Source organism: Anguilla anguilla, chromosome 14, assembly GCF_013347855.1.
Source record: "Anguilla anguilla isolate fAngAng1 chromosome 14, fAngAng1.pri, whole genome shotgun sequence".
Classification (NCBI taxonomy): Eukaryota; Metazoa; Chordata; class Actinopteri; order Anguilliformes; family Anguillidae; genus Anguilla; species Anguilla anguilla.
The window spans coordinates 7,021,660-7,038,795 of NC_049214.1; the positions used below are offsets into that span (position 1 = coordinate 7,021,660).

Here is a 17,136-nt window from a genome sequence, read left to right on the forward strand (position 1 = left end):
GGTCCTTCGTTATTGTTCCTACCGTTTGCTTCTTGGTAAAATGCGTGGTTAGCTAAAACACACTCCCTGTAATACCTTTATGGCACTGTGTTCATTTTGTTATTTTTATACTATTTCAGGTTTGCCTGCAAAATCAGAAAATAGGAAAATGACATGGGATATTATAACAAAAGGTAACCATATATTTGTTGTGACATTGCACACTTAATGTACAATCTGTGAGACACTGCTCATAGTATCAGCTTGGTTTTTTCCCCTCCCTGCACTGCATTTTCCCTTGAATAGTAGGCTTTGTGTGTGTGTGTGTGTGTGTTTGTGTGTGTGTGTGTGTGTCTGTGTGTACGCTTCTTGACCCTACATTCTAGAATATAAAAGAGAAAAAAGTGACTAAGTAAATTCTTTCTTTCTGGACCTCTTCCCACATATCACAAGAGCCTTGTGGTGTGTTTTAGAAATGAAAACAAATCCTAAAAAAATCTATTATTAAAACAGCTGGGAGTTAAGCGGAGTTTGCCAAATATCAACATAATGCCAATCACAAAATGATGGCTTAAATTCAATTGTACAGTATGTGTGTACAGCACAGTGACAGACGGGTATATGAATATACAGACATGTACATGAGAGGTGCTGTAAAAGCTGTATATTGAATTCACGAAGCAACAAAACAAAGAGCCAGTAAGGAGGATGTGACAAGGATCTTGTTCTCAGTTATGACAAGGTACACTCACTGCTGATTGATTGCTGACCTGTTTTGTCAATTCTGTTGTTAGACATGCCCAAAGAAGTCCACGAAGGAAACTATGATTACATTTTCAATGTAAACGTGATTCAGGTTCAGCTTCTGACTGCAGCACAGCTGTGTACAAGCTCTGTGGGGGTTTTGGGAGCAGAAATAAAAAAGTATGGTTTCTCACCCAAATGGTCGAGTAAAGGTAATTGCCAAAGACAGGGCTCCCCAACCCTGTTCCCAGAGATGTACCATCCTGTGGGTTCTCACTCCAACCCTACCAAAGCACACTTCATTTGCCAACTAGAGATCTCATTGAGCTGCTAGTTAGTATAATCAGGTGTGCCAAATTCAGGTTGGAGTGAGAACCCTCCAAGCAATTGCATTTGTTATCTTAATTGATGTAGGCCACAAGGGCAAAGTATTTCAAGTCAGTGCTTGCAGTTGTGCTTTTATATAAAACACAACTGCCCTTCTGTAAAACAATATATGGTCTATACAGACTTTCCAATTAAAACCCCCTACTGTGGAAATCATGAATGAATATGTGAATATACATCATGGATATGTGAAGGCAACCACTCAAGCATACATAAATGCAGTCCATTTAATCCATTTAACCCCTCAAGCATCCAAAATCCAACATCAAAGTGAAGGCCTTGCAATGTTTTTTTATGGATTGTTTAGCTTGGGGGTTTACAAGACTATCCACCTGATTACAGAGATGAGCTACAATACATTTGTCTTCAGATCAGAAGAGACAAATTCCATTCCTGGATGGCCAGTTTGTATGCATGTTTTTATTTCCACCAACTACCCTGATTCAATTAGCCAGCACACTAAAGTCATTCAGTTATAGATTACTGGTATCTCGCCGTAAAATGTTTCATACAGTGACACAACAGTCTTCTGCTGCCATTCAAGACATGTACATAAAATCAGGTCATGTAAAAGGTTAAGTTGAAATGAAATCCAGAAAAAAAAAAATACAGCCATCCTTGCACTACCCTGGACAAAGGACGTCATCATAACTTGGACGAGTCTTTGTGTTTCACCCACCTGAACAATTTCAGAAGGAAATGAAAAGGTAAGGGTCCTTATTTTCTTGCCCAGGGCTGCCCAACCCTCTTTTTTTCAATAGGTTTTTATTTCAACACTAACCGATCTGACCTGGTTCTACTAATCAGCAGTTCAATTAGATTTCTAGCTGCTGAATGAGGAGTGCTCTGTTAGGGTTGGAGTGAAGAGCTGGAAGAAGGCATATCTCCAGAAACAGGGCTGGGCTTACCCATTTGGGGAAGCCAGGGGCCTCAAACTCCAGTCCTGGAAGGCTACAGACTCTGCTGGTTTTTGCTATTTCTCTGTCAATCAGCAGCCTGTTTAGACCTTGGAAACAACGTGGGCAGACTCCTTAGCCAACCAGCGATTACATTTAAGCGACACATCAAAAACCAGCACACATAGCGGCCCTCCAGGATTTGAGTTTAAGACCCCTGCTTTCGGAAATCCATAGGGCATTCCCTAATTCGGCTAATTTATGGAAAAGGCGGAACAAATATTGTTCAACTGACATAATTTAAGCTTTGAGGACGCAGCACAGTTTAATCAAATAGGTTACTTTTAATCAAAGAGTGCTTGAGACACCGTTACAGCACATGGTGGCACTGGACAAGACGGCGGGACAGGGCGGCTTTAATTAACGTAGTTTCGCACGCTGCACATGCCGGCGTGCATATGTGTGTATCACAGTATCAAGTTTCTCCTTAAACTTGTTATATTAGTGGAGTCAATTGCAGAAAAAAATACAATTACACACACACGCACGCACACACACAAAACAAAAATAACAAATAAACAGGGGTATTTAAGTATGCCTGCCGACTTGTTTTGGCGTGGTTATTCTATATTTTTTTTTTATCGGGATGGGTTATAGACAAGTCATTATGATGTATCCTACTATATGGAGATTTGCATGAATTCCTTTTTAAGAATTGTAAAATTGTGTGTCCATGCCTTTACTTATTTTAGACGATTTGTGCTTGCATTTTGTCATTCGTTTTTGCAATGAGCTGAATGAATGAGCGAATTAATTTACGGGACCTCCTATTCCATGAGCCATGACTTGCAGATAACCAACAGTTCATTCCATCGGCATTGAGACATTACAGTGACACATCTGTTAAGATACATTTTCACGTCAATGATATAAATGTAAGCAAGGTGAAATAAAATCGGTTTTAAAACATCACTTTGTTCCATCGATTCAGCATTTGCTGCATTGCAACTTCACCATAATGCACCACAAACACAAACTTGGGCACAATTAATGTATACGCTATTTGGTCTGCCTCAATTAATGATTTTAAAACTTCATAACCAATGAAAAAAAATTACAATGGCTTAACCATTGGTAGAAATTACTTTTCTCAGAATACAGGAATCATTTTTCATAATATCCTTATTATTAAAGTTGCATGTATGGAATTCATTACCAAGTCTTATGGACCTATAGCCAGAACTGTTTTGATTAGCCTATAGTTTATTTTATCTTACAATTTTCACGTATATCTAATTATTTTCACAAATTTACTTTTTGAGAAGTGTTCCAAGACATGTACGTTAATTGTTGTTGGGGCTAAGAGCGAAACAAAAATTTAATGTTAAAATTAAAGGCAAAGTGCAAAGGGAAGATTACCTTCTTTTTTGGTATACTGTAACAAACCAAATATGCGATAACGCTGAAGGTTTCATAATGAATTTGAATGCTGTGAGAAATAGCCCACTTGAGAATTCTGAATTTACGTGTTTATACTGTCAAATTACAACAAATTAAAAAATAAATAAAAAACTTTAAATAATATAAACTTTTGACTTCTGTCAAAATTTTTATTGTGAAATAGTCCTGGCGAGATATTTCGACATATGGCCTTGTTTACATAGTCTTCAAGAAAGGACAGGACACGAAAAATTAGACAGATAATTCAAAGACCACGCAAAGACAATTCTAAGATAATTCAGACCACGGCTTGTCGTTTTTCTTCAGCAAACAGAGATATATGAAAAGTGGCACGTCTTTCGACAATAAATAATAAATTATCTATATATTTTATTTTTGCCGTTCAAGGACAGAACAAAAATCCAGAACTAATCAACGTTTTAACCAATATCTACACATCTTTGGGAAAAGGTCATTGGATGGACACAAACTCACACACAATATTCCCATGAAGCTTGTGGCAAAATAGAGGTATACCTTGTTGAAATGCTTTAGTACTTGGGCTTTTAAAGAGATAATTCAACACAAGATGACAAGGGATAGGCCTATCCGCGATCCCCATCCAAACGTTATGTTGTGGTTTGTGATCTCATGAAACGGCACTGATGCGTCCTTGGGTTGAAAATCAAACATTGCGCGCAAGGATGTGTCAATCTGAATTTCAGATTGCACCATCATATATCCTGTACCTTAGGTACCGATTTCAAATAGGCCAACGGACTTTCCGTTTGTTTTTGTTTTTTTTCTTCTTCCTTTTTTTGACAGGGCTGTAACCATCCTAACAGGCCGACCAATTTAAACATGATGAGACAATGCCTATCCATTTGTTCTTGTCAAAATGCTTGCACATATTCTCTGTTTCCGTGCAGCACATAGCATTTACACCATGGACATCTTCTCGTAGGTTATTCAGAACGATTTCTTGGATGTTGTCGAAGCAGGTTTTGGCTCCTTGGTTATTCCCATGATTGTCTTCACAGTGTACACACATAAAACCAGCGGTTGTTTAAATAAAGAGGCTTCGTGCAGTTGATAAGTTCACTTTTGTATGTAAAAACCAGATCGCACCACTGGTCTGGGCCGTAGTTCATATGTCCCGTTTTCCAACGCCTCCTATATTCGGGCATTTGAAATGGGTTATAAATCCACCCTTTCATGCCTCTATAGGACTCGATACCATGCTGTTTGGTGTATCTGGCAGCTGAGATGACATGGATGCAGCTTCACTCCCGGTCGAATTAGAACCCGGTCCTCCTTCCGAAAAACTGACCTGTAAAACGGAAAGGGAACCACATTATAGCCTACATTCCTTTCATCACAAAGCCCCATAACAGAAATATGTACGCAATACCATCCTTAATATGCTGCCGATTCAACTCATTTCACGCACGATCAATAACGACCCAATTTGAGCCATCCTATCAAACGACTGGACTACTGTTAATAAGTAGGCTATATGCCAACTACACAATACGTTTTATATATGATATCAGAATAAACAGGCCTACGCAAAAATAAATACTCATTCGTGGCATGATTTTGTTGCAATAGTTGCGTAATCTAGTTTGCCTTGGTGAACATGGGCATTAGCCAAATCTAAGAATAAATTAATAAAACAAAGTACTCAAGAAATAAAATATAGGAAAATTAAATTAATATTCACCGCCAATGAATTTACGTAGCAGGTTTAGGCTATTCTTTGTATTTATACAGTAACACTATTAGTCAAAGAATATTAGCCAATTCGGCCGATTAGTATAAGCTTATAGCATGATAGGTGCAATATATATATATATAACTTGTTCTCCGTTGACGTCCGAGAGGGTGCGACGCAAATGTGTTCTTCTGTATTCAGAAGGATAGATGCTCCGCAGTATGACAGATAATATGTACACCACAGATGTTGTACCTTTCTTCGGCACTCACCAATTGCTGAAATGCAGGCTGGTCTATGTCACTCTGCAGTGCGAAGTCGCTCAGTACTTTCCAAGGCGGTTGGTAACTCTGCACCTCCACTGGGTTTGCCTGCAAACCACCGTCGTGTCTCTCTGGACTAGCAGCCACCATAGGAGTCCCTGTCAACCCCTGGATATTCTGCATAACGTCCAAGAGAAACGAGTAACGTTAAATGTAGTCAACACATTGCAATAAACAAAATTACAAAAACTACATTATTTACCCTCACGACAGTGCAAGCACATGAATGCTGACACTAAATTATGAAACAAGGGTAGGCAGGCTATACTAAGAATCAATGTTGCTCAGACAGCAGCAAAATGCAGTGTGTTCGGCATTATTAAAATAAACTGTATATATATATATATATATATATATATATTATTATTATTATTATTATTATTATTATACCAAATACGTCACGAAGTCAGTTAATCATTGGATTCAAGCGGTCCCACATAGGACGTTGCTTTCTTTATCAGACCAGTAGAGGTAGGCTAGTGAGGAGAAGACTTTTAAAAAATGTTATTTCACAACCAAACGATTGTGATAATGGTGAGATGCTTTCGTTGTTCTGCCAGATTTCGCAAAATCCATTGTTCCCCGGTGGACTCGCTTGAGGTGCTTTTTCCTGCGCGGCAGCACGGGTGCCCTCACCGTTTTGTCATTGGGTTGCTGTTGCTGGAGTTGTTTCATTAGAATACTCCTCTTTTTGTCCTTGCATCGCTTATTTTGAAACCAGACCCTGATGACTCTGGGACTAAGGCCCGTCATTTCCACCAGCTGCTCCTTCATGAGGGCGTCTGGTCTCGGGTTGGCGTTGTAACAAGTTCTCAAAGTGTGAAGCTGTTTCTCGTTGAGTACCGTCCTAATCCGAGTCGTTTTCTCCGGCTGCTTGTGAACGTGCGGGCGAAGTGCAGGTTGTCTGGCAGATATGGGCTCTGCTATATAAAAAAAGGACAAGTCAGATAAGACAACATAAAAACACCATCAAATGAGCAAGCATGTTACAAAGAGCCAAAGTTAGGCTAAATGGAGAATGCGAATAACATCCAGACTGTAAGTCAAATACCTTTAACAACTATAAACATACTCACAGCCTGTTAGCCTATAAAATTTAGGTAGGCGCATGAGCCATGGTTTTAATTGAGGCTACATAAGCTACCATGTTTTGCATAAGTATTCTGTTTGCAATGCCATAACGTCTTATTCGTGCCACAGACCAAATAAAGCAAATTTGACAGTGAATACGTTCTGCTTGTAGGCCAAAGCTACACTCACTGTCCGGAAGTTAAATGTCTAACGTTCTGGAGTTTATAACTGCTACGAAATGCGCAGGATGTAATGTATTTTCATGATTATTCTCGTCCACAAGGTCCACTTTTCGAATAGGCCTAGTGAAGGCAAGGGTCGAGAGTAGATATAGCCTAAATTAGCCTACGTTTAAAGTAGCCTAGCTAGTTAAATTATCAATTATTAATGAGATAACGTAAACATGCCTATTCAAAATAGCAGATTCGATATATCTTGAAGATTAATTGGTTAACTAAACTTAATATATTGCAAGACAAATCCGCCTGAAAAATGTTACACACTGCGAATTTGGGTTAACTAATACTTTTTTGGTGATTGTGCATGACCATTGCATTGCTTTAAATTTTAAGTACAGGTCTACTGGTGCAAAACGTTATTTCAGTGTAAATGGATGCAGTGTTTTGTTTTTTTTTCTTCTTTTTTTCTGAAAACGCACAACGCAGTTCAATGACAAGACGCATTACGTAATTGATTTAAATGTAGGCCTATCTATTTTTAAGCTATCCTTAATACGCCACTTAATGAAATTAATGAAACGTTCAAGTTTTCGATTGTTAATTAAAGAGTAAGTTAATAATTCTGTAAAAGAAAAATTGAATGGCAGCTGTTCACATATTTGTAACCTTGCATCACACCGACTTTGTGTAGTACAACTAGAAATAAAATACCCGCAACCTACCCGCCATCTGTAAAGGTCTTGCGGGGTGTAGTGGACTAAGGGGGTCCCCTGCCCCCATTGTTGCCCGCTCCACAACGTCGTGGTCTGCCCTGCAAAACAGGCCATCTTCTCTTAGAGCAAACTCGTCCCCGGGGATAAGCTGCCGGCTGCAGGCCACACACCGAAAACACTCGATATGGTACACCTTGGAGCGCGCTCTCATGACGAAATCATTCTTGCTGAAACCTATGTTGCATTTAGCGCACTTGATCCCATATAACCTGAAACGCAAGCATTACAGAATGTTTAAAAATATGCCCCAAAAAACGCGCTGTATCACCCAAGAAAATCAAAGTATGACATTCTTTAAAATAAAATAAAAACTGGACCTCATGCACGTCTAAAATTCAATGACGTGCTGCTATTCTGCACATTCACAACAACGGATGGGAAAAGCTTAAAAAATCTAAGAAAAGGTATTCAAATATGACACATGACATATGTAACTGACAATAGAGTGAGATATGAATTAATAGTTTACGTGTTTCGGTGAGGACAGTCAGACTTAATCGATAATGAAATGTTACTCTTTTTTGTTTCTGTTACACATTGCATATACGCAGCTTGAATATATGTCATGGCAATTTAATATTTTAAGCACGTTATAATAGTTTATTTCTCTGCTCGATTTACTCCACACAGGGATATCTTTGCTGTTAAATTAAGTAGACCTGTATGTTTATATTTCCCAAAATATAGGCATGTCATATTGAGGATACTACCGATTAACCTACATATGAATGCATTACAATGCATTATACATGTTTTAAAAAGAGAACAGCTGGCCTTAAAACTGGTGCAACGGTGACATCCAATCTCTCCCTGTCTCACTGACGGTATTTATGTATATACAGAATTGTGGTTTAAGCACGGGCACAAAACGGATCAGTAATCCGAAGGGCTGTTGTGAAACTACATTTTTCCAGGGTTCCACTGGACACACAAAATAAATAAAAAATAACAATAATACTACAATTATTTCGTTTGCTACTGGGAAATCGTATCAGCCATCTTAATTACAGTTTCATGATTTCACATTCATCGGATTTTAGGCTATATATCCTTTTATGAATATCATCAAACATTTGATTTGGCTTTTACGCACTGTTTTAATTTAAATGTGAACTTCATTATCCCTGAAAAGTCGGATATAGGTCACTTAACGCATCTAATGTGTATATTTGCCAACCAAGGCAATACTCAAATAATATTTTGTGTATTTACTGGCTTCGCTAATATAGCTATGTAAAAAAATACAGCTTCTCTGTCAGTGGGATGTTGTGAAATATAATTTTCGAGTTTAACTATGTGCATAAATCAATCAATAATATTTAAATCATATGTATATCAGCATTCCTCTATATATCCATGGTGTGGGCATATAAATCAGTCTGCCTCTTTTATCTGGCCTAGTTTGCCATCAAGCAAAATCAAATAATGAAACAAGTAAAAACACGTTAACATCGGGCATCCTGAAGTGGTATGTGGATCACTTTTGTTTGCAAATCATGCATTAGTGACTGCAACTTCTTGTTTATTTTGTTTGCTTTTTTAGTTTCCACATTGTAAGAAATAGTGGACAACCCATCAACACGAGCCGAAATTAAGATGCTAAATAGTTTCACAAGCTACAATATTTATTTTAAATAGCTGTCGCTTCTCGGGTGAGTACAATAATTCAATTTAAGTTGTTAAACTGAGAATTTGATAGGGAAAAAATGCCAAAGGAGTTAACTTGGCATCGCTGAATGGCGAATGAAGGAGGCGATTATTCAAAACAAGACCCACCTGATGTAGTCCCTTTTGCAATAGGTTTTCCCGTCTCTAACAAAGCAGGTGCAAGACTCGTCCAAATATTGATTGCATTCTGCACATTTCAAACATGCTGCATGCCATTCTAGATCTGGAGAGACCCTCAGAATATACTGATCTTGAATTTGATTTCCGCATCCAACGCATAAAGAAATCAGTCGTTTTTCTGGAATTAAAAGAAAAACAAATCACATTAGAAATTTACTTGGAACCACTCTCGCAGATAAAAAATAAAAAAACACGGTACATACACTGTCCATTATATTTGTATTTCATAAGACTGCATAAACCGCACATGAGCTGGGCATTATTATTATTATTACTATTATTATTATTATCACCATTATCTCCGTCATTCTTGTTGCGTTGTTATTTACATGCACAATAAACCGCATGTTTAAAATAATAAATTAATATACAATTTCAAAAAAAAAAAAAGCAATTTTAAATGTGACGTGATTAGTGAAGTTGACTAATATATTATAACCTTATATTTACAGTCAAGTCTCTTGTGCAGCACACTTTTGTCCCACAGCCCAAGTAACACTGTAACACGGGCGCCAACAACTTCCAACTTCAAAACAAGACAGCCACATGGCTTTCATGGAAGAGTTAATTTCATCTTTGTACTTTGGCCTTCGTTTTTTCTTCTTCTTCTTCTTCTTGAGAAAAAGCACAATACCATAAGCAATATGTCGCACTTACTTTTAGGCGGATCCCCCATGTCTCCCATGTCAAGGTAGTAAGGTGGTGTTAGGTCCACGTTTAATGAAAGGTGCAACAATGTTTTTCAGGAAAAAAATTCGCGATTGCGTTGGAGCAGCAGCTGTGCGGCTCGAGCACTGTTGAGCTGCTCTGCAAGGTAGGATATCGTTCGCGTTCAAGGTAAGGGGCGTGCTTGCGGCGGTGCCTAGTCCCAGTGCTGCTGAGGAGCCCGCGTTGTCCTTATCTCTCACTCAAATTCTCTGTTCATTCTCTACTCAGTCGCCATTGGTTTTACGTAGGGCGTGGAAACGTCATCTTCATGGAAAGCTGATTGGATATGAAAGAGACAAGCAGCTGTTCGTATTATCGCATTACTCCTAGTTATGTAAGTCTACAACTGAACGTCTTTTATTTCAGCGTACGTTTCAGGAGTTCGCACATATTTTTTCAAATGATCTTTATTTGTTCATTGTCTGAGAGTGGACATCATGCTGCATGTGTTGTGTCGTTCAGTTATGGCATATTTGTTTTACTGAAATTGTTACGAGAAAGTATCAATTAATCGTATTTGCTGCTTGAATATCATTTGCAGTGCACGAAAATTTCATATCCTATGTTTAGACGTTGAGGTCCATTTCACAACCGGACAGGACATAATATGAACTGCATTGTTTTTAATAGGAAATATTTAACCACAGAGCAGATCTAGTAGCCTAGTTAATTATTTTTAGTATTAAAAAAAACTTGACAAGACGTTGTGAATGTAAACAAATTATTTATAGCTTTACTTGGAAGTATGAGTGGGCAGCAATATTTGTAATTACCAATGTGCTCTCTTTTTTTGTAAATAATCTTTTTTATAAAGTAGCCTAGCAATTTATTACTGAAACAAGAATCACGTTTTCAGTTAGTCAGAAAATGATTTACTTCTACATTTATACATATTTCTGATTTTATTTCTAAAGCAATATAGCTGTAGGCGAACTGTGACCGACATTTATATTTAGATATCCATAAGGTAATAATTTTATATTAATTATATGTAGCTATGATTCCATTTTATCGAACTCTGAACATACATTGGAAAAAGTGATGCAAAATATGCAGAAAGCTGTATGACTGCATGAACAGACATCTTTCGACGTTTTAGCTTTGTAAACCGAAAGGCAATTACAGGGCATAATTGCATTTAATGACAGCCCTAAACAGCCTGTGTGACACGTGGTATAATGTAAACTGAAAGTGAAGGGCAATTTGACTTAATAGGCAAAACAGAGCACGTAGGCTAGGAATCGGCTCGTTTAATCCCAAGCATGAAACAGGCAAGTACACGTTGTGTGACGGTCATTGTTCATCGGGATTATCTTTTAAAAAAAGAAATACAATGAATACAAGTAGGACTACATATGTAGGCTACATCTTACACCCAAATCTGCCTTGTTTCGTAAAATCAGCACGCATGACACTGGTTTCATTTATACTTGAGCTTCAGTAACTGGGCTGTCCATCCCTTATCTTCACGTCCTTGTCAAACACGGAAGCGCCCTCTTGCGTTTAGTACCCGGTCCCCAAAACGCATCTTCTGACAGAGTCATTGAATGAACAAAGAAAAACATGTTTAAAGTTTTGCCTTAGAACATTTACGAGTCTACATGCCATCATGTACAGTGTTATTTCATTTGCATGTTTGATGAATACATTAACAATAAAAAATGTACTATGGAAAAAGCTCACTGCTTCACATAATATGGGTTGCTTGTTTGTAGTGCTTAAGTTTTACGTGGTAACATGAACAGTATGGCAAAACAAATGAAAGTTATTGCTGCTTTGCACTTCAGAATAATTGAATCTGTGGTAGATGAGCGTTTGTGTCGCGTGTCCCCTTTTAAAACATGATCTTGCTTGAGGGGCAATGAAAGAGAGGTGAGGGGTAGATGAGTCAAATTTGTATGTAGGCCTATGTGTGTGTTGTGCAAGAAATTTCTGTCGATTTTTGTCGCATTGTCTATACCATATCTTTTTAAACAGCATACAAGTGTACAGCAAGTGTACAAATCTCTGATGATGATGATGATGACGATTGTTGTTGTAGTTGTAGTTGTGTTCTTGCATCGTATGATATATTGTACATATTGCATTGCGTGGGATATTATATAATGTAATTGAGTGGGAGAAAATACAGTCTGCTGAGGTTACCAGTGCTATTTATGGTTCTGTATGGCGTATTGTACCTCTGCCTTGTGCATATAAGTACCCTGAAATGTCCTGTAATTTACAACTAGATTGTATACATTTTAATTATAACATAGGGCAATTATAATGATAGGGATGATACTAATGATGACAAGTAGCAATAATATAAGTGATATTTTCTCATAAATGTATTTAATAATATGCAATTTCCTAATTTTTCTTTCATTCAGTGACTGGATTTTCATGAACTGTATTTAAAGGAATATTTCACTTTCCTATAACACAAGTAGTCTTGTGGAGCTTACCCCATGATATTTGCATAGCGTGAATATTAACAACATCAGCTGCCCCTGTTGACCGTTACGTCATCACCATTCCTCCCTGTTGTCCGGTTCCCAATTCACTCACATTAATTGCGGGACCTCGACAAAATGAATCGTTTTAAAATATTAACTCACTAAGGACGATAATAGATCAATAAAAAAAACAGCGCTTATGGCAAACGGCCTCTATTTTAAAATAAACTTTAATATTGTTTATAAGTAATAAGTGAAATATCTTTAAATAATGAGATTGCCACTTTTTTTCAAATATTTAAACTCAGTGGGCGAGAAGCCAGAAGTACAAGTTGTATTCATTTTTAGTAGATGTGACACTGTGGAAAAATTGTATGGTGATGTTGACAAGTGTCCAAGTCCCATGATCTGGCATTTAAACATAATGCTGACTAAAAGATGTGGCCAGGGTTTTGTTCATTCTTGTAGAAAGCTAAGACTATGGAAATGATTAATATACCACGTAGCACCAAAAAAATGAAGAATCTGCAAAGAAGATGGGGGATGAAATTTTGTGTAATATGACCTCATTTTGTTCTTGCCAAATATTACATGCTCCAGCTCTTTCAACTTATAACATAGAGTTTTTAAGCACAAAGAAGACAAAAAATGAGTACTTTTTTAATTGATTGTGATTCTTGGGGTGTGACCATCTTTCATATGAATGAAAAGGTGGAAAATTTCATTCCTGAAAAGACTGAAATATTATACTGTAATTAGTTAGCCATACACTTCCATGTGAAGAAATTACAATGATAACAATGTCTATTTTATGGATTAATAATATTAAAAACAACCAAATTATAACCACCATTGTATTTTAAAGAGTGTATACGATCATACACCGATGTAGTGTAATGAGGCACATTGTAGCATTTATGTAGACATGATAAACATTTTTAATATTTTAATTTTTGATTGAAATTGTATAGTCATTTCAACTGAATGACTACCTCAGCCAAGATGCTTGTGGTATCATTGGATATTATTATTAGTTTCAACTTATTTGGCTGGGGAGTATATACATTTCTATGTATGGCCTTTCATTCCTCTATAATTTTCGAACCATGAAATAATAATAATCACATGTCATTGGCAAGTGTGTGTATATCTCTATATATATATATATATATAGAGAGAGAGAGAGAGAGAGAGAGAGAGAAGTGAAAAATTAAAGGAAAAACCAACATAAAGTGTCTTAGTAAGGTGTTGGGCCACCACGAGCCACCAGAACAGATTCAATGTGCCTTGGCATAGATTCTAGTCTCTGGAACTCTACTGGAGGGATTGAACACCATTCTTCCAAAAGATATTCCCTCATTTTGTGTTTTGATGATGATGGTGATGGAGAGCGCTGTATAACACGTCAGTCCAAAGTCTCCGATAGGTGCTCAATTGGGTTGAGATCTGGTGTCTGTGAATGCCATAGCATATGATTCATTTTCATACTCATCAAGCCATTCAGTGGCCCCTCGTGCCCTGTGGATGGAGGCATTGTCATCCTGGAAGAGACCACTCTCATCAGGATAGAGATGTTTTATTGTAGGATGAAGGTGATCACTCTGTACTGTTCTGTTGGTGTAAACCACTCATGCACTCGCCTGTGAGTATAGTGGAGGATAACTCATCTGACTATATCACTTTTTTCCCACATCTCTGTAGACCAGTGCCTATGGTGTTTGCACCACTTAACACTCAAATGCATGCATTTGTCTTTGTAATGACGGATTTATGCACTGCAACCCTACTATAATATCCCTCTCCATGTAGTTGTCAATGGACTGTTCTTGCTTATACAGTCTGATCACATTCTGCATTAACATTCTCAGTCACTTGAGGATGAGTTGCTCTCTTTATTTTTCCTTACATATTCCACTAATGCACAAGCATCACTGTTATCGAATGTGCACGTTCGACACAATTTCCAACCCCATTTAGTGATCTTTCCCATAGATCTAAATGCAGATGTCACTTTAGTCACTGTTCCTATTGAAACACTAGCTAGTTGAGCAGTCTTTGTGACTGAAGCTCCTGCCATCCAAGCCCCAATTATGAACCCTCTTTCAAAGTCACTTAGATCTTTTCCTCTTGTCATGTTGATTCAAAATCAAGATCAACTGGGCCTGTTCAGCATTTTTATACATGCCACAGTGCATGATTGTATGTTTATTGCTTAATCGTGTCATGCAGTACACCTGTATGGAATCATCTGCATTTGTTATGTTTCTCCACTCATTTATTCAGGTTTCACTGATAACCTGTTTAGTTAAAATGGTTTGAGCTGCCATGCTTTCTCCTTAAGAGTTTCCAAACGTACTGAAAACTTTCAAAGGCAAACTTGGCGAATCTTCCATGGTGGAACATGGCGCCACATAAATCAGTTGTGCAGAAACGAAAAGAAAAATGGAGGAAGAGATAGTAATTTCAGGAAAACTAATGGAAGAATTATTTTAAAATGAGGGAGAGCGAGGTGATGCAGGTGTAGTCAAATGTAGCTTACCCTTTCATCCACAGTTAACCAGCGATAGTAACATCTATTTTTGAGCCAAGCTAACATTGAACGGACTGGGGAATGATGTGAGGGGGCCCACAGGATGATTTGGTTCCAGCCCTGGGCATTAGGCATGGCAGCCCCGATTAGTAGTAATATGAATAGTTATTGGTGAGGTTTTTTTATCGTATAGTTGTATGTTATGTTATTTCATAATTATTGATAAACATAGTTGTTTATTGTCTGAATTGGTTGCAGTGTCAACAAGATAAAAGAAAACAGTTTTATTTAACTATTTCTGTTCTCTGTGCATATTTCTGCCAAGTACACTGCTGATATATATATATATTGGTGTGGCCACGCCATGCAACATATACTTGTCATATAAGATGATATACCTGAACTGACACTTTTGGTTTTGCTGATATACTCAAGCCATATTGCACTATAATACTGCAAGCCTGGGCTTGCTTGTCTACTATATGGCTTTCTATCATCCTCTGAAGTGTCGTTGCAATCAATGATATATATATATATATATGTATGTATTGGCCATGATCAGCCATTTATGCTAAATTGAAATTATATTTTAGTAACGATCTTTTGACATATCAGCATTTCCTTTGCAACTCGACCCAGTGACATGCTGTTGATCACACATGTCGAATTTGGAGAGAATTTGGAAAACATTGTAGGAGAAGTAGGAAAGTTAGTTTAAAAATAAAAAAAATCTAAATGAATTTTTGAATGCCAGGCTATGAAAGAAAACAAAATACACAGAAAGGAACTAGTATGCCCTGTGTGCCAAAGAACTGTCTCGTGGAATGTTAGAGGTTGTAAGTCAGCACCCTTTCACTTGCTGTCCAGAATGTTCATGGTGAGCAAATTGTAAGATATCAAGGAGCTTCATTAGACTCCATTTTCACCATCACTTTAGGAAAGACAGTCCCATTTCAACAGAAATGCCTGGTCACAGCCACCCATGTATGAGCAATGACCTACAACATCAATGGCCAGATGACCAGCCAAAAGCTCACTGCTGACAGATGCTCGCTAATGCAAGAGGAATAAGAAACTCTTGGGTCAGAAACTCCACACCGCACCAAACTCAATATCCGAGTTGTCTTTATTGATTCATCTTTTTTTTTTTTTGTGCCGGTCACTCTGGTGATGGTCAACAAGCATGGCACAGATATGCTGTGGAAGGTGATAATTGTGTATACAGAAGTTTAATTTATGGAAGTTCTGTGTGTGCAAATCAGAATGGAAGTGCTTAGTTACCACTTACAGAAGCAACAGGGTAGCCCCGCCCCACCCCTCCTCTGGGCAATCAGCACCCATGATCTTCCTGCACCAGCTGCTCAGTTCTGTTGGTAGCTTCAGCACTGGCTCTGGCAGATTTTAATGTGTGACAGAAGCAGTCAACTGCTGCACTTTTTGGAGTGTGCGCATGCTCATGTACACAGCCACATACTCTGACATTGCAACTTTGGTATGGAATTACAACTGTGATTGAGCATTCTAAATGAGGAAAAGGAAAAAAAAAAACTCGCACTTGTGTCTTAAACATGGAGCACTTCCACACCGGCAGTGCTACCACTGGGAAAAAAAAACAAAAACAAAAAAAAAAAAACAGTGGCAGCTGGTGATTAAAAAAATTGGGGAGGACAGGAGAAAAAACCAACCCATCGCATCATGTTATTAAACACTGGTTGGCCACTAATCTGTACTTTCTTATGTTCAATGTAAAATTAAGCAGGAACAAGATTATTTAAAAACAATGCAATTTTGGAAGTCTTTCTATGATTCCCTTTTGTCTCAGTATTTTGCCACAGTTGTTGAGCACCCCTACTTCTCTCATTGAGGGAATGCAGCATGCAGGCACATCTCAGGGAGATCATCTTCCATGGAAGCATGGTTTTACATGTTTTGGCCAATCACAGATTATGTAAAAATAAAATACATTAGATTGATATAAGAAGGCCCGCCCTAATTGAGGACATGTTTCAATAGTGGATTTTTTCCAAAGTGAGAAAAATGATTTTGTATGATACCAAGATTTTGTAATGGTTTATTAATTTCAACCATTTACTTTTTCATGTTTTG

General features: G+C 37.7%; 1 protein-coding gene across 3 annotated transcripts; it reads right to left on the reverse strand.

Moving 5' to 3' along the window:
* Positions 1-632: 632 nt before the first annotated feature.
* LOC118212366 (insulin gene enhancer protein isl-1-like) lies at positions 633-10,256 on the reverse strand. Of its 3 annotated transcripts, none has more exons than XM_035390160.1 (6): positions 10,012-10,256; positions 9,283-9,472; positions 7,456-7,544; positions 6,120-6,406; positions 5,433-5,600; positions 633-4,776 (listed from the first exon to the last, which is right to left on the reverse strand). In XM_035390160.1, exons 1-6 carry the CDS (start codon positions 10,037-10,039, stop codon positions 4,660-4,662), a joined length of 879 nt encoding a protein of 292 aa, XP_035246051.1. In that variant the 5' UTR covers positions 10,040-10,256; the 3' UTR covers positions 633-4,659. The 3 variants fall into 3 exon arrangements, with proteins under 3 accessions (XP_035246051.1, XP_035246050.1, XP_035246048.1); XM_035390159.1 differs by having other exon boundaries at positions 6,120-6,403; positions 7,456-7,715; XM_035390157.1 differs by having other exon boundaries at positions 7,456-7,715.
* Positions 10,257-17,136: the final 6,880 nt, after the last annotated feature.